At 34.3% G+C, this 21,858-nt stretch overlaps 2 protein-coding genes across 8 annotated transcripts in view; one reads left to right on the top strand and one right to left on the bottom strand.

Moving 5' to 3' along the window:
• IMMP1L (inner mitochondrial membrane peptidase subunit 1) overlaps positions 1 to 4,738 on the bottom strand; it is a 73,849-nt gene extending 69,111 nt beyond the window's left edge. For 3 of the 5 annotated variants that reach the window (XM_077772819.1, XM_077772823.1, XM_077772822.1), the window contains exon 1: positions 4,624 to 4,716. The gene's annotated coding sequence lies outside the window, so the exon portion shown is untranslated. Of the gene's footprint in view, positions 1 to 4,623 lie in introns of all 5 variants that reach the window. The other 2 variants (XM_077772820.1, XM_077772821.1) reach the window with 2 other exon arrangements.
• A 143-nt stretch (positions 4,739 to 4,881) lies between these two features.
• Positions 4,882 to 21,858, top strand: part of ELP4 (elongator acetyltransferase complex subunit 4) — a 241,913-nt gene continuing 224,936 nt past the window's right edge. For all 3 annotated transcript variants that reach the window (XR_013337263.1, XM_077772876.1, XM_077772875.1), the window contains exons 1-2: positions 4,882 to 5,113; positions 12,779 to 12,814. Coding sequence is in view for 2 of the 3 variants with exons in the window: in XM_077772876.1 (XP_077629002.1) it covers positions 4,891 to 5,113; positions 12,779 to 12,814 (259 nt within the window). In the remaining variant the exon portion in view is untranslated. The remainder of the gene's footprint in view (positions 5,114 to 12,778; positions 12,815 to 21,858) is intronic.

Raw genomic sequence — 21,858 nt, 5'->3', positions numbered from 1 at the left:
GATTGCATTGAATCTAGAGATCTGGGAAGAACTGACATCTTGACATTGAATTTCATATCCATAAACATGGAATATCTCTCCATTTATTTAGTTTTTTTATTCATCAGTTTTACAGTTTTCCTCATATAGACCTTATAAATATCCTTTTTATATTTATTCTTAAATACTTTAATTTTTTTAGTGTAAATTAGATTGTGTTTTCAATTTCCAATTCCACTCATTCATTGTTGGTATATAGGAGTTAATTTCATTTTGGTATCAAGGAGAGATGGCTTTAATGAGAATCTATAGGTTGAAGTAAGATTTGAAGGATAAGTAGAAATTGACTAGTGGGCTTTATGAGGAAGAGAACTTGCAAAGTACAGGAGAATGAATAAATGCTAGAGTACAGACAGTAAGGAAATTTACAGAACAATGTGGCTAAAAAGGCAAGTAGAGGGAATTACATGCAGGTGCTTAATATTATTTTTATACTACTGGTCTTCTATTTTGACAGGATTAGGATAGCTCTTGAGTGAAGGCGAACCAAGATAAGGGCTATATGACCCAGAATGGATTAGAAAGCTGTGAAGAAGTAAACTCCATAGGTCTTGGCAATGTAATGGATATGGCAGCATGATGTTTGAAAGAGGACCTGAGTGGGGCACCTGGGTGGCTCAGTCAGTTAAGCGTCAGACTCTTGATTTCGGCTCAGGTCATGATCACATGGTTTCTGAATTTCAGCTCCCATCAGGCAATGACACTGCAGAGCCTGCTTGGGATTCTCTGTCTGTCTGTCCCTCTCTCTCTTTTGCCCTCCCCTGTTTGCTCGCTCTCTCTCTCTCAAAATAAATAAACATTAAAAAAAATAAGAGGACCTCAGTATAAGTGAGGTTACTTGTCTTAGGCAACTAGTTCTGCAAATGGTCCTATCATTTAGAGATACAAAACACAAGAAAAAATTCATCCTTGAGCATTATGAGTTTTAGGTCCCCACTAAGATTTTCAAGAAACAGGTAAAGTAAATATCTGAATTTATAATTCTGGAGGTCAGAGAAGTGATCTGGACTATTTATGTTAGTCATTAATATATAAATGGTAACTAAGGTCCTGGGAGTGGATAAAAGTAAGAATATGGAATAATAAGTCAAAATAGTCTTAAGAACTCCAAGACTTAATGGCAGAAAGGAGGGAAAGGAGCTTCTTTTCATTTATACACTTTAGCCACTGAATTGACCCCCTCCTTTCAAATACTGATCCTTCTCCTATGCTATGATTCCCATACCTTCCATCTCATTCAGGTCCTTTGCTTTATCAGTTGTCTAGAATTATTTTCCAGTGCCTATTTTCTTTCTCTCTTTAACAAAATTCCTCCCTTAAACCTTTGTCATCTCCCTCTATCCCCCTTCAAGGAAAGCTTTCTAAAATTTAAAATGGTCTACTTTTATAGAATATTCAACTTCATTTGCCATTCAATTCTAAATATAATTACTTTACTTTTCAGTTTACTACTCCATCAAATCTTCCTTTAATGAAACCTGAGAAACATTATTACTAAATCAAATAAACACTTTCCAACTCTTATTTTACTTTCTGTTCCTTTGCCCAGGTTTTTAAATGTTCACATTCCACAGTTTATTCTTGGTTCTTTTCTCTTCTCATTTTAAAGTATGTATATCCTTGGTGAGTTTATCCATTCTCTTGGGGTAAATTCCCACCATGTGCTAATTAATTTCAAATCTATATGTTTCATCTAGAAGTCCCTTTGTCACATAATCCACTGTGTATTGGACATTCTCTACTTGGATGCTACAAGGGTACCTCCAATTAAACATATTCAAAACGGGGGTGCCTGGGTGGCTCAGTAGGTTAAGCATCCGACTCTGGCTCAAGTCATGATCTCACTGTTCCCGAGTTCGAACCCATGGGCTCTGTGCTGACAGCTCTCAGAGCCTTGAGTGGGTTCCAGATTCTGTGTCTCCCTCTCTCCCTCTCTGTCTCTGTCCTTCTCCACTCGTGCTTAGACTCTCTCTCAAAAATCAATAAACATTTAAAAAATTTTAACATATTCAAAACAGATTTAAAAACTCATTTTATGATCTTCCATTTTATAAAACACCTAACCTCAGAACTACAAAATCCTGCTGTTCTCCTTTATTCTTGATCCTCTGCCATTTACAAACCTATTCAAGGCAGAAACCTGTTAGTCATCTTTGATTCCTCCTGTCAACTTTCCTTGGTCACAGCTATTCTACTCCTCAGAGTAATCTCTTCATTCACTCCATGTTTTTTATCCCAATCCATTCTCTTCTAGTATACTCTTAGACAAAACATAACAATCAAATATAATCAGTATGTTACCACTTAAAATTTTTCAATGATTTCCCACTATTTTTACAAAAAATAAGAACCCCAACCAATAAGAAAATTAGACTTTTGTCTAACTTCTCCAGTCTCTTCTTAGCACTCTATATAAATCATGAGAACCAACCTGCACAGAAGCAGTGGATGCAGATTTATTGAAGTCTCTGCATTCTCTGTAATGGCTTTTATTGTCTATCATGCCTTTATCTCTTACACATCCTTCATCCACACAAGGTTAAACTTCCTCCTCAGGATAAACTTCTCAAGGCCCCTCTCTCTCAGTCCAAGTTAAGTATCCTGCATTTGTCCTCCTAGGATTTATAATATACTTTACTATTCTATTTACCCACTTTCCTCCCCCATCTACATCTCAAGGAGAAAAGAAACTAAGTATTCTTTCTCCTATAACCTGAATGTTTCACATGCTGCCTGGGATTTAGTATGTGCTCAATAAGTAATTATTAATTGTTATTAATCATTATTAACACATCTAAACATATTCTTTTAATTCTCCCCTTACACATATACCTCATTTATTCCAATGTTTTATTATTGGTAAATTAAAGTATTTGGCATTGTTTGCTTTGTGAGCAAAAGTTTTGTCTTCATAAAAAAAATTAAGACAGATTATTCTATGATAATGTTATATGAAAGATACAGCCTCATTTCAAGAATGCCTTTATGTACACACATGGCATGTTTTCCCAATTATAAAGTTGAAAAACAATTTTCCAGTTCTAGCAATATGATAAACAAAGCATCATACCATTGCTTTTAGAAAACTAAAAGGTGAAGTATATGTAGAAGGAAACAGGGAATATGTAGTAAAGAAGCCCATAAAAATTCAATATTAGTAGTATTTCAAAGTTTTCAGAGCAGCAAAAATATCCAAGAAGTTTCCATTTGATATCAGAATGTTTTGCTCCTTTTTGTTTTGGCCTTCTTAGTACTTATTCACCACAGGAAAATATTAGCACCAATTGTCCAATGTGTTCACCTTAACTGCTATGCCGTTTTCTACGTGGTGAATCTTATCTCCCCAAAATGATAACACTTTTACTTCAATAGGCCTAAAGTGACATATTGGGTCTAAGCAGAAAGCAATCACTCAACAGCTATTTACTGAATAATATATATTACAAACTTATACTGATGAAAGATTCTAAATGAAAGCATCTAAACCTTGATTAAGCTTTCCAGCTGATATATTGTTAGAGTAAGGTAGTTTGTTTTATGGTCTTAACATTTAACTTTAAAATCAAAAACAAAACCCACCGGCCACTAGTTCACAATACTAACTGCAATTTATCAAATAGAATATGTCAAAAAGTTTTAACAAGTCACTGTGATTTAAAACAATTCCATGGCAAGAATTTCAGTGAGGTTGGATATATTTTTAAAGTATCATAGATCATTGCCAAAATCAGTAATTTAGTAATGCAGGAATGATTTGGGAGTCTTTTTTAGTTTAATCATTTGTCAATCATGAATACCTGTAAAAATCACTCCGCTATCCAGGTCAGTTTTGGGAAAAGTTTTAAATCCAAAGACACATCTCTAAATCACATCTTTTTTCAGCACAAAAAATTCTAATAAAAAAGCTCTCAATTCAGAGGTTCAAAAATCATTAGAAAAAGAAAGCACATACACATCCAATACTCACCAGTTTTTTGGGGGAAAGAGACCTAAAGTATTTTATGTTATTTGCAGCTGCCTTAACAGCAAATGACAATTAAATGTGTGAACAAGGTTGTCAGAGTAACACTTGTCATTCACACTACTTATGGAAACGCTCCCCAAGACTTCCAGAAGCACTAATTAAAATTAACGAAAGCTTCTCACGGGGACTTGTCAGAGAAGTACATTTTGTCATTTGCTGTTTGAGACAGGAAACCCAAATCGCCTCAAAGCTCAAGAGTTTTCCCCTTACGGTCTAAATCCGACCCACCTCCCTGCCATTGACACTGACGAACTGAGCCCAGATGCTGAGCAAGCAACTCATTAAGAGTTCCAATTTCTTCAATATAACGGAACCATTCCGGGAAAAAAGAAGAAAAAAAAAGGTAAAACTCAATCCTGATGTTAAAGTCGGTCTGAATTTTCTTTTAGAAATCAGAAGAGAAAGAAGCGAGGGAAAATATCTTTTCTCTTTATCAAGGAACAGTAAAAGGTGCAATTTCCCACTGGTAGTTGCTAGATATATCGCTCTTTTACTAGCTTTTTTTTTTTTTAACTCAAAGTGAAATCTCAAAACGGAGAAAAATTTTGAATACTACCCACCTCTAACCCAAAGAACCACGGTAGACTCTCACCCAGGACTCAGGTGGGCCTTTCTCACCTGGACCCCAGAAAAGTCCGCCGTCCACACGTAGAGCTCACTTTTCAGCAATACTCCTTGCGATTGGTTGACTGAAAAGAGAACTCTCAATCTTATTGGCCACGGCAGCCGCGGTAGTGGGTAAGGAGGCGGGAGTTTGAGGCTGGCTCTGACAGGCCCGCTGCTTGAGTTCCCAGAGTTCCTATTGGGTCAACGCGGAGAGCTCCAAGATGGCGGCAGTGGCGACCTGCGGCACCGGCGTTGGGAAAACTGGATCTATGGTGATGGCAGGCAGCAAGAACAACGTCACCGGTTTCCAGAGGAGGGGTCCTAGAGCCAGTGGTTCCGACAGCAGCTATTCTCGACTGGTTTCCATCGCAGGCACAAGACCGTCGGTACGGAATGGACAGCTGCTGGTGTCAACTGGGCTCCCAGCCCTGGACCAGCTCTTAGGTCGGTTCAGAAAGGAGATTTGGGCTCAACAGAGGGAAAACTTAGGGAGGGCAACTGTCGGGGAAGCCACCCTATCCTTACATCTCCCTCTGACCCGTCAGCCTTTGGACGTGGACAGGATAGTCCGGTCTGATAGCGATGGAGGGGAGGAAGGGTTACGCTGAGAACTTTAAATGCTATTACTGCTCCCACTTTCTAATGCAGTTCTGGCCCACCAGCCTTTTCTAGGTTACGACGGGATCCCTACATGTTTCTTTTTTTTCCCTTTCTTTTTTTTTTTTTTTTTTTTGGTGTTTGCTTTTTGTTTTTTTGTTTTTTTTCTTGAAATGCTGCCTAGGAAGGGGGGAATCATTAATAATTGGAGACGACTTGGCTTTCATCTCTAGGATCCCCTACTGGTCTCTGATGCACCCTTCTGTCAACCCCAGGTAGCATGGTTTGGCCTAACCTACAAAAGTTTGCATCATTGTGAGAGATGGGCTTCATTAAAAAAAGCTGAAAAACAGTAACTTACCTTCTTTCACCGCCAGGCTGCTATGTCCTGAATCTTTAAACAAACTCTGTTGGCTTAAAGGGAATGGATGTTAAAGGATTACGTGGATCCAAAGTAATTAAAGCCTGTCGTTGATATTGACGGTCATACTATTGTCTGCGTTAAATATATGTATATACATTTTTGTTAATTTTTTTCTCCATATATTTTGCCTCCCAGAGTTGAATTCCAAACGATATGTTTAAGATTAATTCACATTTTAATGAGAAAAAGAAATCCAGTTCTTAGGCCTTCACATATAATCCATGTAATTTTTTATGAGAAGGCTGCTGAAGAATAGCTTGTTTCATAACTATTATGTTGCAAAGATTGACTGCATTAGATTGGTAGGACAGAGCTGCTGTGTTAAGAGCTTGTAAATTACTTAATTCCTATCAGAATGTTTCTTCATTAAAATTCGTCTGTATTTCATAACTTCTATACTATGTGTCAGTTAAATCTTGTACAGTTTCATAAATATTACAAATGACTTTGATGGTTCTTGTACTTCACTTGACATTTCTGTCTCTTTTTTACCTTCAAGCTACACTTTTCAGGTAGGTTTAGTGCAAAGGAAATTGACAAGGCAAGCAAACTGTGAGAAAGACCGTGGCTTCTTACCTCTGCTATTTCATGTCCTTACCTGGATCCTGGTTATTTCTACATAAATTTAACTTTTTTCATGTAATTGTTTTAAATCTATTGCCTTCCTCAATTTCATGGTACTAAAAATGAATGATTCAAAATATCTAGTTAGCAAATGTTTATCTCACTTTTTTCCCTGGTGAGCTTTACTTGGTGTTATCCTGTATTTGAACTTAATTGAAATCTATTTTCAGTCCTTTCCTTTTTTTTTTTCTTAATTTAGTGGGATCTGTAACTTCATTCACATGATCCTGAAACTCTTCAAACAAAAAAGTCACACTTCTGAACATTATACCTTTAGTTTCTCATTAGAATAACAAAATGCCTTGCACAGTTCCTGGCATATAGTTGGTTTTCATTAAGGTCTTGATTGAAAGAAAAATAATGTGTACAAAAAAAAAAACCTGGACAAGAGATTATGAAACATGTAGGTTGAGTGATATGTTTGAGGTCTAAAAACAGACTCAAATACAGTGATGTGAACAGAGTCAGAAAACTAGAGACAGTCTATCCAGGCTGATCTTTGGGCTTCAAATTTAGTGTTCACTATACTACAACTGTTTCAAATTTTTGAGAACTCTTTTAAGTGGCTTTAAGCATTTATCAAACCTAAGACTAATGATTTAAGTATGTGTCTTAAAGCAACCACCAGTTAACCCAAAACACCTTCTTTATGAGTTTCTACAATGATATAAACTTGAACTATAATTTAAAAATCTTCCAGATTTGCTTGTGGGGGACCCTGGTATTTGACTGCAACAAACTTATGCTAAAAATTGGTGTTCATTAAGATAAATTGGAAGAGGTATCAGTTTTTGGATATTTTGAAATATATTTTGCATGTATACAGTTAATTTTCAAAGTGCACAGAACTTGAAGAGGTTGTTAGAAGTTAGTACATTTGGAATAATAAATGTGTCTAGAAGTACTTTAGTTGTTAATTTCTTAAAGGCATTTTTGTATTTTGATTTTTTTATTTTGTATAGTTCTGTAGAGCAAATCCATTACATTTATTTTTCATTAAAATATTATTTGGACGTGAAAGATTTGGCTGCTTATGTGTATACACATTAATGTAAGTAATTCAGATTATATTGTTATTCTAAAATAGTATTTGACTCAGATTGTGACAAGTCTAATATAACCATATTATGACAAAATATAGTGATAGTAGGATGTTATGATACCAGAGTGGTGAGACCATGCTATAACATTGTATTTATTGCCTAAATGTATTCTGTGGTAACAGGTAAATATTGTATGGTCACTGCCATGCAGTGCAGTGATATTTTGCTACTGCCACTGTGATGTCAATGTACTTTTAAGCATAGATGCAAAATATATTTAAATATATATTTGAACATATTACAACGGCAAATTGAATGTTGGTCATTTGAACATATGCTAATATTTTCATTCATATTCCCAAGTGCTTTATAAATTTGATGATTCCCTGTATCAGCATCTTTTAAATGTGATCTAATCATATTAAATATTTTTGTTCTGACAACTTAAATTTTTTTTAGATATTGACATACATTTTCCAACTTGGTTACATTGAAATTTCTTCAAATTCTAAGATTCACTAACCCAGGTTCCCAACCTTGCCTTTCCAAGACATTTATGTTGTTATATGCAGACACTATATGTAAATATTTCATTTTTCCTCTTCCAGAGATTGCCAAAAAGTTTACAGTAGGTGAAGAATTCTGGCAGAATTTCATTTTTTCTAGGATAAAAATTATAGCCCATCCTAGGATCATATTGTCTAACCTGGAGGAATTATCCCCCAGCCTCATCCTTCAAAAGGATACTTGAAGAAAGAGTGATTTCTCAGGTTTGACTGGCTTAACTTATGCACTGTTTGGAACTTACTCAGTTTTGACAGTCAAGTGAATGGAAGATAGGGATTTAGGGTAAATGATAGTCCAGGAAGTATACCCCAAAGAAGCTTGATAGTAGCTGCCATATTTAACATTAATGTCAAAAAGTAAAAATACTGGTGGGCTTATTTCCTTTGCACCACTGTGTCTTAATGGAGAGTGTGGGATGTACTTTGAATTTGAACTATGTATTAAAAATAATCCTGGTTATGATAGTTTAGCAACTGATATCTGTACACTTAAGGAAAATGTAGTTTATTCCTTTGTATTGTTATATAAAATTGTTTCATATAATTTAAACTACAGAACCATTCTTGCTGTCAATACCTTTTTCAATTTTGTTTCCCATATTCCCAGCTAATAGTTGTGACAATCAAGAGTTGTCAGGATATTTACTACCTCTTAGTGAGAGAAGAAAAGTAGACTTGTTACTGAAATAAACTGCAATATAATTCGAAGTGTGGCATTAATTAAGTAGTCAAGGACATTACCATGAACCAAGGAAGGGATATGAACTTTTTGTACATTGTATTTTCCCTAAAATGACCTAAAATTTTATACAAAACTATTCCTTTATTGAAAGCACTAGGAAGGACTGATACAACTCGTTGTCTTTCCTGACTTCTTGTTCTTTTCCCTTTTATTTCCTGTAACTGAAAAAGAAGATGTCCTTGTCAAGTAAGGTATCACTTCTGGGCCTTCACATCCTAATATATTAATTTGACCTGGCTTACCAAGAATTTTTATCTTAATTGGAGATTTGTTTTAGGAAGTGTAGGGGATTGAATTTTCTCCCTTTACAATCATTTTCTGGGGCCCCTGACTAGCTCAGTTGGTAGAGCATGTTACTCTTGTTCTCAGGGTTGTGAGTTCAAGCTCCACGTTGGACGTGGAGCCTACTTAAAAAAAAAAAAAAATTGTAATGGGTGCCTAGGTGGCTCGGTCAGTTAAACATTGACTCTTGATTTCTTCTCAGGTCTTGATCTCAAGGTTGGTGGGAATGAGCCCTGCATGGGGCTTCATGCTGTCATAGCCTGCTTGGACATCTGTCTTCCTACTCTTCCCCCATGCATGCACATGCTATCAAAATAAGTAGACATTTTTAAAAAGTTGTAAAAAAAATTTAAAAACTTTTAAATAATTTGCTAATTATTCACATGAATGAAAAATATTTTAAAAATCATAATATTGGAAGATAATTGTCAATAGGTTCTTAAATTTTCTGGTAATGTTTTCTAAAGTATTAGATTTTTCCTAGTTTTAAGACAAAATTACCAATTTTTAATTTTAAAACCTTGATGAAATTAACACTTTAAAAGAATCTTCAAACTCATTATCTTATATGTTGATAAACTACCTGTATTTTTAGTATTCTGGAAATAAACTTAAATAGACTTATTAAAGAAATCCATAAGTAAAACCAAGAGTTTATTTGTTTAGTGACTTCAATGTGATGATTTCTCTAAGATCTGATTAAAAGGGAGAGAAGGAGATAAACCAGATGGTTTCATCACAGAAATAAGTTGATTGCTTCCTTTCCTGTTACTTACCTGTCAAACATTTTAGTGAACTATTGGGAAGATAGTCTATTTTAATTGGGAACTACTAATGTGAAATCTGTGTTGCTTTTCAAATAAAATTACTAATGGATGTTTGCATTTAAAGATATATTAAAATGAGCTTTGTTTCACTGTGGCATGTCAAGATGGCCTGTCATTGGTTGGTTGCTTAGGCTTTGTATTTTTTGATAATACATGGCTACATACTTGCTCAAACTTACTTTAGTTAAAAATACAGAACCTCAGTATATCAAGTGAGGTATATCAGAATACCTTATATAAATAAGGCATTTTAAGGAGATGTGAGGTCACACTGAAATTTGGAATAGAGGAACTTTGCTGCTATATGTGTGTGTATATGTCCATGTCAAATCCTTTCACCTCATACACACAAAATAAAAGCTTGATTTTTAAAATAGTAAGGTGGCTTCATCTTATACCCCATGACCAACCTTCAAAATGACCAAACTTTACTTGAGCCCTCCAAATTTGAATCTAGTAAATTTACATAATAGAATCCTTTAGAAAAAAAGAAAATCACCTTTTTTAAAAAAAACTTTTTTTTTTTTTTTTTATATTTTAGAGAAAGCGTGAGTTGGGGAGAGAGGCAGAGAGAGAGAGAATCTTGAGCAGGTCCCACGCCTAGGGTGGAGCCCAATGCGGGGCTCAATCTCAGGACCCTGAGGTCATGACCTGAGCCCAAATCAAGAGTTGGATGCTTAACCAACTAAGCCACCCTCAGGTGCTCAAACACTTTTTGTAAGAGAAGTCCTGATAGTATATTAAGATGACTGGTTAAAGTCATTAAAATGTCATCATTTTATGTTGTTTTAAGTAATGTTCAAATTCTCCAAACAGAATTTTAATGTACATGAGATTTTAAAATTAAATTAAGTGGCACTTCCTGAGTTGTCAGAAACAGTGGATTACTTGAATCATTCGTACAGAAAATTGCCTTCTTGGTATATACTCATCTGTATAATACTTTGCTTAACTAGTTCATCAATAGAAAATATTCTTACTAAGTCTGACTATTATAGTGATCACTATCACATAATGATAAATCTTTAATAACTTGTTCTAATTAGAAGATAATTGCCAGAAGAGTAACAGCTCTTAGTGAATGCCTCTCCAAACAAGACACTAGAGCCAGGTATCACTTCATTTACTTGGGAAACTATTCCTTGATCTGCTCTTATCATCCCCCTGTGAATAACATTCATGAAAAAAATCTTTATAACTATTCCAGTTGTAGGCCTTACATAAATTCTTACTTTGAGGCTACATGAATGTAGACTCAGGGATGTTTAGATAAGAAATCTAAACCTTTCCTGTAAGAAATGTTATGGAAAGAAAAGCAGCTAACTTGTATCGTACCTGCTCTAGACTTGACACTGCAGTATCTGCTATGTACTTCTATTAGTTCATCTTAAATATACACAGAATGGTGATTAGGTATTTAAATGCTTGTTTTTGCATGTAAGGGAAAGTACAGAATTAAGGAATTGAAAAGTAAAATGCCCCACATGGATCAAAAAATCAGTAGTAAGTCTATATGTAGCACAAGCTATAAAAAGTAAACATTGAGCTTAATCTTATCTCAGAAAATCTTTTTTCCCTCTGATCCTTTATGGTTGTTATCATCCTGTATATTTCAATTTATGTGAATCTTTTAGTTAGATCAGGATTTGAAGTTATCCTGTGTAGTCTGATATGACTTCAAATGCTGTAATGAAAGAACATATCTAAATGTGAAATTAAAATGTATTTTAGTCCTATAACAAATCCTTCTAAACATAAAAATGTATAAATCACTACTTTCTTCTTTTTAAAATCTTCTTCTCTAACAATTTGAAATGTTCTATCTGGAGTCATTACATCACCAAAGTGTTGCATTGTATTGTATGTTCATGTATGTGACCAATTTCACACTCTTTGAAAAATAACATTTATGAATATTTGCAAGGCCAAAACATAAACACTAGCAAAGGAACTTTTCATATTAAGTTTTTCTATATAATGTTTGACATTACAAAATTTGTTGGGGGAAGAATTCCTTCTTGGTATTCTGCTTCTTCCCTGGTTTTAAAAAACCAAAAACCAAAACCAAAACCAAAAAACACATGTAGGATTGACTTCAATTGTCCAACAATTTTGAGTAGTTTCTATTTTAATTACTTTAAATATATTTCATTCTTTGAAGTACACATTTTATTCTTAGTGAATTTGCTGGTATAATTTGTAACATTAATTGCAAATAGTTACACTTTTATAAATATATTTGCCAATGTTGCACAAGATATTTGTACCCAAATGTCTTTTTAGTATACTTCTAGTCTCCTAAAATTGATTTTTAATGAAATCTCTATTTGAGTTATATGCTTATGATCATATTACCCTCATTCAGATATTCAAAAGAACATTTCCCTCTGTTATTAAAAATGTATGCTGTGATTGTGACCTTTTTGTTTGAAATACAAAAGTATTGTTCATTTTAAATCCAAAATGTATTTAAGAGTATGCACAGTCTTTGTGTATGTTATTCATAATGGAAAAAAATTAGTTTTAATTACCAGGGTTATTTTCCCCCAAGGCTTATTAAGTATGAGAGTAAATAATAAAGTGGAATTTCTATTATAATAACCTTTCTTTTGTATGTTGTACTTCTGTAGTATTAAGTTACTGTGAACATTTAGGTCTTGGCTATTGAGTTAATTTATTAACAAATGCTAAATATAACATTACTAGAACACGTAACCACGGTTATGTTGAATGCTGCATGGTCCTATCACAGAAGAAAGGAGAATAGTACAGTATATTATGAAAGTAATTGTAATGTGTAGTGTGTAATTACATATAATATGTAATTATTTCATAATAGCACCTTAAGTGAAGTATTGCAAAGGTAATTAAAATGTTGTTCTCATCTGCAGTTTTAAAGTTACTGAAGTAGCAGTTCTTGATAAAGCTTAACTTTTATGCTAAAGATAAGGTATATGAAAAGGTAGCTAGATTAATTTTCTTCTTGGTTTTGTTCCACTTCCAGGTGGAGGTTTGGCCGTCGGAACAGTTCTTCTAATTGGTTAGTATGGCATACACACTTTGTTCTTCCTAATCAGAGTTTTCTGTTGTGCATAAGGATTTTATGGGTTTGTCTATTCTACATCAAACATATAACTTTCTATACGAATTAAGGTAAATTAAAGAGGAAAAGCCTTAGAGTTTAATTTAAATTCAAATGTTGATCTGAACTTAAAATAAATGAAGCAAGTATATCTGAAAATATAGCTCTTCTAATTTAAAAATGTTCACAGTGAATTGTCCTCCATTTTTTTACAAAAGGTTAAAATCATTGCCAATTGATTTTTTTTGGAGAATCTCTGTATTTGTATTTAAAGTCAAATTAATACAGTGATTAATTTGAGAAGTTGATGTACAAATAAGTCCATTGTATATATCTCATACATTTTTATCATTTTTCTTCTTATTGAAAGAAAAGTAACAGACTGATAAATCATATTTAGTTCATCTTTAAACACCAATGGTTCTTATTTAATTTTACATACATAATCCCATTTACCTTATTGTTTAGTTTAGATCATAGAATCTTGAAATTAAAATAAACCTTGGCAGTTATGTAGTCAAAGCTCCCATCTAGCCACAAATCACTTTTCCATCTAGACACAAATCACTTTTCCATCATCCTTGACAGTAGCAAACACCATTTGAATACAGATTATATAGTTTAAAGGGCCCATTACTTCACAAAACAATGCATTCTTGTTGAAAATGCTATAATGTATTAGAAATTCTTCATATTAATGTTTAATCTGTATAATTTAATAGATTTGTTCCCAATTTTGTCCTCTGGTATAATACAGAATTAATTTATGTACTTTTTCACGTGACACTCTTAAAATATTTAAAAGCAACTATTTTATCACTTCAGATCTTCTCTGAATGAAATAGTTCCTTAATCTGTTTTTGATGTATTGTGGTTTTCATGTTCCTCAGTCTCCTGTTGTATTCTTTTGTTGTACCTGTCAGTCTGGCATCATCTCTTAACTATGCTCAGAACCGAATACAATATTCCAAATTTAGTATGACCTATATTCAGCATATTGGGACTATAAAATGTGATAACCTAGATAGAATTATTATTTCTAGGCACCAATAAAGTTGCTTTATATTCATTGACTTCTCTTAAGGTAGCAATGAAATGTGTTAAGTATTTTAGAAAACTCTGCTCCAGGAATGATTAAAATGCAAAATGGTTATGGGGCACCTGGTGGCTCTGTCAGTTAAGTGTCTGACTTTGGCTCAGGTCATGATCTTGGAGTTCACGGGTTCAAGCCCCACGTCGGGCTCTGTGCTGACAGCGCAAAACCTGGAGCCTGCTTCGAATTCTATCTCCCTCCCTCTCTGCCCCTCCCCTGCTTGCAAACTATCTCTCTGTTTCTCTCTCTCTCAAAAATAAATAAATATTTAAAAAAATTTAAAGGCAAAATAGTGGTGTGTAAAATTGCTATGTACATAAGCATTTGTCTAATAAATGAAGCTCTATCTGGAAAACTCAAAAGAGATTTGTAGTACATCTTACCCCCCATCTCTGATAGATAATTGAACAGTAATAATAATAATAATAATAATAATAGTGAGAGCTGCCCTTTATTTAAGTCTCACTATGAGTAACGTATTGTGCTAAATGTTTTATGTACAGTTTTTTCCTTATAAGATGCTACATGTAATCTATATTATCCCCATTTTACATTTTAATAAATAAGATTCAGAGGAGTGAAGTAACTTTCCCATTATGACATAGCTAGTGAGAGAACTAGGATTTAAAATCTGGTATGACTGGAAAGTTCACATTTTTCGTAACTGTGCTCTGTGACTTTTTTAATGCTTCATTTAATGGTCAGAAACAGTAAAATAGGAGTTTTATGCCTTTTTAGAGTAAATTATTAAGTAAAGCCTACATTTTGTGAGCTTTTTCTTTTAATAAATTTTCAAATTTCTAAACTTGAAAGAGTCCTTATTTAATTAATTCACAATAAGGATACAGGATGCAGCCAGGCCAAAATTCTTTTGTTTTCAGAGAACAAGTAGGTGGTTGCCAGAATGGAGGTTGGTGGGCAGATGGGTAAAACAGGTGAATAGGAGTGGGAGGTACAGGCATCTGGTTATGGAATGTATATATCATAAGGATGAAAGGCAGAGCACAGGGATTCCAGTCAATGGTATTATAATAGTATTATATGAGGAGAGATTGTAGCCACACTTCTGATGAACACAGGGTAAAGTATAGAGTTGTCAAATCACTATATTGTATTCCTTGAAACTAATGTAACATTGAGTATCAACTAAACTTCATCTAAAAAAAATAAAATAAAAATTTTTTTATAAAGAAAAAACTATTGTTTTAAATTATTAGCATTTCTTCATTCCAGTCAGAAAGTTTTATCATCATAATAGTGAAACAATATAGAGACTATTATATTAAAGATTTTTTCAGATATGCAAATTTGTTAAAGATTTGTTTATATGGTTGCAGCTTATTGCTATCTAAAATATATTTTTAATTTTTTTAAGTTTATTTATTTATTTTGAGAGAGAGAGTAAGGTAGGGCCAGAGACAGAGTGAGAAAGAAAGAATCCCAAACAGGCTCTGCACTGCTAGCGCAGAGCCCAACCACGAACTATGACATCATGACCTGAGCTGAGATCAAGAATCAGACGCTTAACCAACTAAACCACCCAGGTGCCCCTAAAATACACTAATTTTTAAAAATCACACCATTGAGTCATTTTTGTCCTGTGTTCAGTCATCATATTTAACCCAACCATTAATTTCCATGCAGCACTTAGTGGCAAAATATTTGCCAGGTTGTTACCAGCCATTTACTTTGATCACTACAATAGAATTTTCAGAGCATTTACCTAAGTGCCTATGTCTCTGAATAATGTATAATGTTTAAGAAAAAATTAAGTAAAATATGTTCTAGAAAATATTTGTGTCACCCATCAGTTTTTTTAATGTTTTTTAAAAATGTTTTATTTATTTCTGAGAGAGAGAGAGAGAAACAGCATGAACAGGAGAGGGTCAGAGAGAAAGGGAGATACAGAATCTGAAACAGGCTCCAGGCTCTGAGCTGTCAGCACAGAGCCCAACGCGGGGCTCGAACCCACAAACTGTGAGATCATGACCTGAGCCGAAGTTGGACACTTAACCGACTGAGCCACCCAGGCACCCCCATCACCCATCAGTTTTTAAGGACTTGGGGTGCAGAATTGTTCCTAACAGTAATTGTTAGAGGGAGAAATACCCTGTAATTGAGAATTTCTAGAAATGGTGATGCCAGTCTCATTTTTAAAAACTTACCTTTTAGTTGAGAATTATTGAAGGACTTTATGGAAAAAAAAATTCAGTTTTAATATCAATAAACAAATACATAAAATACCAAAAGATATCTAGAGAAAATTAGGTTGTCCTTTCAGTTGTTTATCCCTATACCCAGAGACAATACTGTCCTGGTATCTTTTCCAAATATTTTTACTTAAGAAGCAAACATGGGAGCACTCTGCTTTTTCCACTGAATACGTCCTAGAAATCAGTCCATATGCATTCATAGGCCTCATTTTTATAACAACTGCATAAGATTTCATCATATGGATGTGCCATAATTTATTTAAATAATTCTCTATTGATGAATTTAAGTCCCATTTTTCTATTGCTAACAATGCTATTATACATAATCTTGTACACAAGCTTTGTGTACATATATAAATATCTGTAGAATTGGGCACACAGGTGGCTCAGTTCATTGAGCATCCAACTCGTGCTTTCAGCTCAGGTCATGATCTTAGGGTCATGAGATCAAGCCCTGTGTCTGGCTCTGTGCTGAGCGTAGAGCCTGCTTAAGATTCTCTCTCTCTCTGCCCCTCTCTCCTGTTCATGCTCTCTTTTCCTAAAATAAAATTTAATAAATTATTTTTAAAAATATCTGTAGAATAAATTCTAAGATAGAGACTTGCTTAGTTGCAGCAGGTTAAATTGTATTAGATATTATTAGATTGCTCTCCCAAGAGATTATGCCATCTTTTACTTCAGTCGCTCAGCAGTTATAAGAATACACCAGTGAGTTTACTTTCACCCTGACAGTACTATATCTTATCAAACATTTACATTTTTATCAGTCTGAAAAAGTGAAAAGTAAAGAATGGCATTTCATCATTTGGGCCTCAGACTTTTTAATAACTAAAAATCTGGGAAGTTATTTTAANGAGTGGGGGAGGGGCAGAGAGACAGAGACACAGAATCCAAAGCAGGGTCCAGGCTCTGAGCTGTCAGCACAAAGCCTGATGTGGGGCTCTAAACCACAAACTATGAGATCATGACCTGAGCCGAAGTTGGACATTTAACTAACTGAGCCACCAGGTGCCCCTAAAATATGCAACTAAATTTAAATTCTTTTCTCCAGTGGAAGTATCTGTGAATGATACTAAGAATCCAGTGATTATTGATCATTTATTCAGCGAATGTTCATTGAACACACAGGTATATGCTAGATATTGGTGTTATAAATATAAATAAAATACTTCCCTTACAGAACTTTACACTTGGGAAGGAGATATAATGTAAAGCAAATAATCATAATATAATAAGTTAAATACCACAATAGATGTGTCTATTATTATTACATTTTAACATTGGTTGTAGCTAGGAGAAGAGACTGCTATTGATTTTTATATATTGATCTTATCACCAGAAACTTTGGAGTAGTTTATAGATTCACTTGCATTTTATAATTGGGCAATCACCTTCTGCAAATATTGATGATGTTATTTCATAACAGATTTTGGTGCCTGTTTCAGTATCTGGAAGTAGGTGCTTCCATAACAAATACCAAAAAATATGGGAGTGGCTTTGGAACCAGGTAGTAAGCAAACCTGGAGTATTAGAGAGAGCCTAAATTGTCATGAACAGATTGTTAGTAGAAATACTGTACTGTAATGACAGTGAGAGTAAAAAGGAACTGAGGTCCATGTTACTGAAAGCCAGAGGATGGGGAATCCTTGTTATATAGTGGCAGAAAGCATAGTGACATTGTTGTCTGCAGTTATATGGGAACAGAACATGTACATGCCTAATGAACTTGATCCAGCAAAGGGGATTTTTAAATGATGAGTAATAAGGAAATACTCAGACAAGAATAACTAAGGCATAGTAACAGATTTAAAAACAAAAGTCTATCTCTGATGAAATATCAATTCATCAACGTTTTTATTATACTTAGTATTCAATAACTGTTGAATTGATGATTAAAGAAAATGACAAGTATAAAGCAAAGGCCTTGCCTTTATAGTCTGGTTTTTCCATAAAGCTAATATTTTGAATCTTCTCAGTATCAGTATTGTTTATGTTCTGCTATCAACTTCTATGTGTCTAAGATTTTTGAAAATATGTGTAACTGTGGTAAACTTAGTTTCATCATCAGCTTGTTTTCTTTAGAAAACCGTAAAGCAAAATTTGGAAACATTTTCACACTTTTGAAAGATTAAAAGGAGTTTTATATACTAGGTTCTCTACTTTTCTTCATTCCCAAGTCAATACAACTTGTCCAGTAGATGAAATTTGCCTTAAAAAATAGATGAATAGTTCTAAATATAAACCAGTTATGGAGATTTAAGGCCAATGGTTGGTATCACAGGACATTACTATATTGCTCATCACGCAAAGATTTTTTTTTTTATTCTAGAATTTGAAGACAGTTAAAGCGTGAAGATGATTTACATTAATAGCTTATCACTTATAGTTTGTTGACTTTTAAACCATTTCTCTTCAAATAGATTAGTCACTAAGGCATGTGCATAAGTGTGTGCATGAGTATGGGCCTGCCAATCATGTACTTACAATTTCAGTAGCAATGGAACTATGAAAACTAGAGCGTGTGAGCACTGCCAGAAACCCAGGGTAGGTCTGTTTTAGACCTTCCAAATACAGCTAAATAAATGAATATGAATTTATAACAGACCATCGTCAGTTGAATAACTAAGGGGCCCCTACATTTACTTAGAAAATCAAAGATAGATTTTTCCTAAAATATGTTTCATTTGTTAGTACTGGGCTGGGTTTTGAGATGTTTTATATTTAGATGCTTTCTGACAGTCTGGTACAAGGGTAAATTTGGGACATCTTAAAAGTATCAAAAGTGAAGGAATGGCATAAATATTTAGAATTTTTGTAGCTTCTTTTAAAATAAAGGATCTTGATCTGTTTACAGAGATATTGAACATCAAAGAGATTTAATGGAAGTTGCCAGTAATTAAAATACAAGTTATATGACATTTATGAGCCCATTATTTTTAAATTAATCTCTTATGTTAATTATATCATTTTAGTTCTAGAGGTAGGAGATAAATGATATGCTGTTAGACAATTAATTACAACTAGCTATGAGTGTAACTTTTGTATTAGTTACCTATTACTGTCCAACAATATTAACACAAACTTAGCTGTAAAATAACACACATTTGTTATCTCATTTCTGTGAGTCAGAAGTCCAACCATGCATATCTCATAAGGGTCCCTGGAAGCCAGTGGTCAGTCAGGCCTGCATTCTCATCTGAAGGCTTGGCAGGGGAAAGATCAAGCTTACATAGTTTCCTTCTGGCTATCAGTCAGAGACTGCTCACAACATGGTATCTTATTTCTTCAAAACCAGTGAAGGAAAATGTATGTATCTCAGCAAGAGAGATGTTACCACCGTATGTAACAGAAGGGGTGACATCCCATCACCTTTCCCATATTCTCTGGTTAGAAAGAAGGCACAGCTTCCACACATACTCAAAAAGAGAGATTATACAAAGGCATGAATACTAGGAAATAGCAATCATGGGACTCAGCTTAGAATCTGCTACTCTCAGGGCACTTAGGTGGCTCAGTCCGTTAAGTGTCCAACTTTGGCTTGGGGCATGATCTCATGGTTTGTGAGTTCAAGCCCTGCGTCTGGCTCTGTGCAAATAGCACAGAACCTGGAGCCTGTCTCAGATTCTGTATCTCCTTCTCTCTGCCCCTCCCCACTTCACTCTCTCTTTCTCTCTCAAAAATAAATATTTAAAAACTTAGAAACTGCCACTCTCTTCACAATTTTAATTTGCTATTATTTTGCGTAATAGCAAACACAAAGCCCTCTTGATATATCTCACAAGATATTATAATATTTTCTTGTCAATTGCCTCTAACCTTTTTGAAATTGCTGAGCTTCTTCTACACCATGTAATGAATTCTGAGCATTTTCTTTATTAATGACTGGCAAACTACAGCCTGTGGGCCAGTGACCTATCTATAAGTAAAGTTTTTAGAACACAACCATGCTTAGTTATTTGTACCTTGTCTGTGGCTGCTCCTGTGGTCACAACAGCAGAGTTAAGTAGTTTCAACAGAGACTGTATGGTTCACAAGCCTGAAATACTTATTTTCTGACTCTTTAAGAAAGGCTTTACAATATCTGTTTTTTGTATTCTGTTTAATTTTTTCTTAGTTTATTTTATGTTAGTACAACTTGTCAAAATACTGAAGTAAGACAAACAGGTATTCATGCAGTTCTTCAGTAAGACCGCCTGACCATTTGTCCTGAAGCATCTAAGCACCTACACTGTTTCTAGCACTGCTAGACAGTATAAATCTTGGTTTTTACCCTTTCTGAACTTAAACTGGATACTGGTTGCACATGGAATAAATGAGAATAGTGCATATATAATATACAGATGTTTTTGCAGACGTAAGAGATATGCAATCAAACTATGGGTAAAAATTGAGGAGAGATGGAGGGAGAAAAGTACTCATATGGAAGACAATATTAACAAATGTGCAAATGTAGATATCAACATAGTATGCTTATGTAGTAAAGAAGTGAAAGCTCTTCTAAAGCAGAAAGTTTTTTATTGAGGATTAGTTAGAGGGAAAGTTTGGTTTCCTGGGTCTCTTACCTCAACTACCTACTTGTAGAATTCAGATTGTGAAACCTCATAACCTTATACCAGTTTCTCCAACCACACTGTGCAGAGACAAGGCTGTTCACTTTTCATCCACCACAGGACTCCCTGGATTTTTGTTTGTTTAACTTTACGGCCAGCTAAATCTCTCATGCTTTACCTCCTTGTTATCTTTGGTTATTGTCCAAGAATTAAGCTGTTCCAATGATCTTTTCTGTTGCTTTTATCTTCGTAATACTCTTTTTTCTCTAGATTCAATTTCCTTCTATTCTTACCCCTTCTAAATCTTTCCCCTATAAATAACCTACTTCATATAAAACAAACTCTAATATCTTAAAATACTATCATCAAATATTTTATTGAATTATTTAATATTTATTGAGGATTTACTATGTGCTAGGTAGCATGCTAAGCCCTTAACATGTATTTTATCATTTAGTTTCACAGTAATCAAATGAGATGTCTATTTTACAGGAGGTTGGAATTTTAAGAGAAGCCAAGTAACATGTCCAAGAACACACAGTAGCTAAGATTTGGAAGCAGGTTTCTCTGATAGTAAATCATCATTTTACACTAAAATCTGATAATTATCTTAAAAGTTTTTTCCACAGTAATATTTATACCTTTGTCCTTTCTACCTTTTATATCATCTCACTGCTGCCATATATTGACTTCTTAGTTATTTCCATCATTTATTGGAGACCTTGAGCTTTTGGCATTGTCCAGTGAACATCACCTCTTTTTCATTCTCAGTAACCTCAGTGGTTTTTTAAAACCTCATACTCAAACAACAAACATTACTACTTTCATTCTCTGGGATAACTTGCATTATTTCACATGAAAGAAAATAGTCTCTTCAGATGAGAACTCCCCCAACTTCCCACTGTCAAGCTTCAGTACCCACGCAGGGGAGAATGTCTCCTCTTTGAGAATCATCCTTTCAACTGGACATTAGAACTTTTCTTCTTCCACCTTACCAAGGAATGGCAACATCAGTTTTTTTTCTTCAACTTCTCCCTCCTTGTAAGTTCTTTCCTTTGTGTACTTAAACATGCTCAAATCTCTTTCCAAGCCTCATTAAAAGAAAAGGGGGGAGGACGGATTCTTCCTCCTTAACCCCACTCCTCC

This window comes from Crocuta crocuta, unplaced genomic scaffold (assembly GCF_008692635.1).
Source record: "Crocuta crocuta isolate KB4526 unplaced genomic scaffold, BGI_CrCroc_1.0 scaffold382, whole genome shotgun sequence".
In the NCBI taxonomy this organism is placed as follows: Eukaryota; Metazoa; Chordata; class Mammalia; order Carnivora; family Hyaenidae; genus Crocuta; species Crocuta crocuta.
Note: the sequence above shows the minus strand (reverse complement) of the source record. Positions and strands in the feature narration are given on the sequence as shown.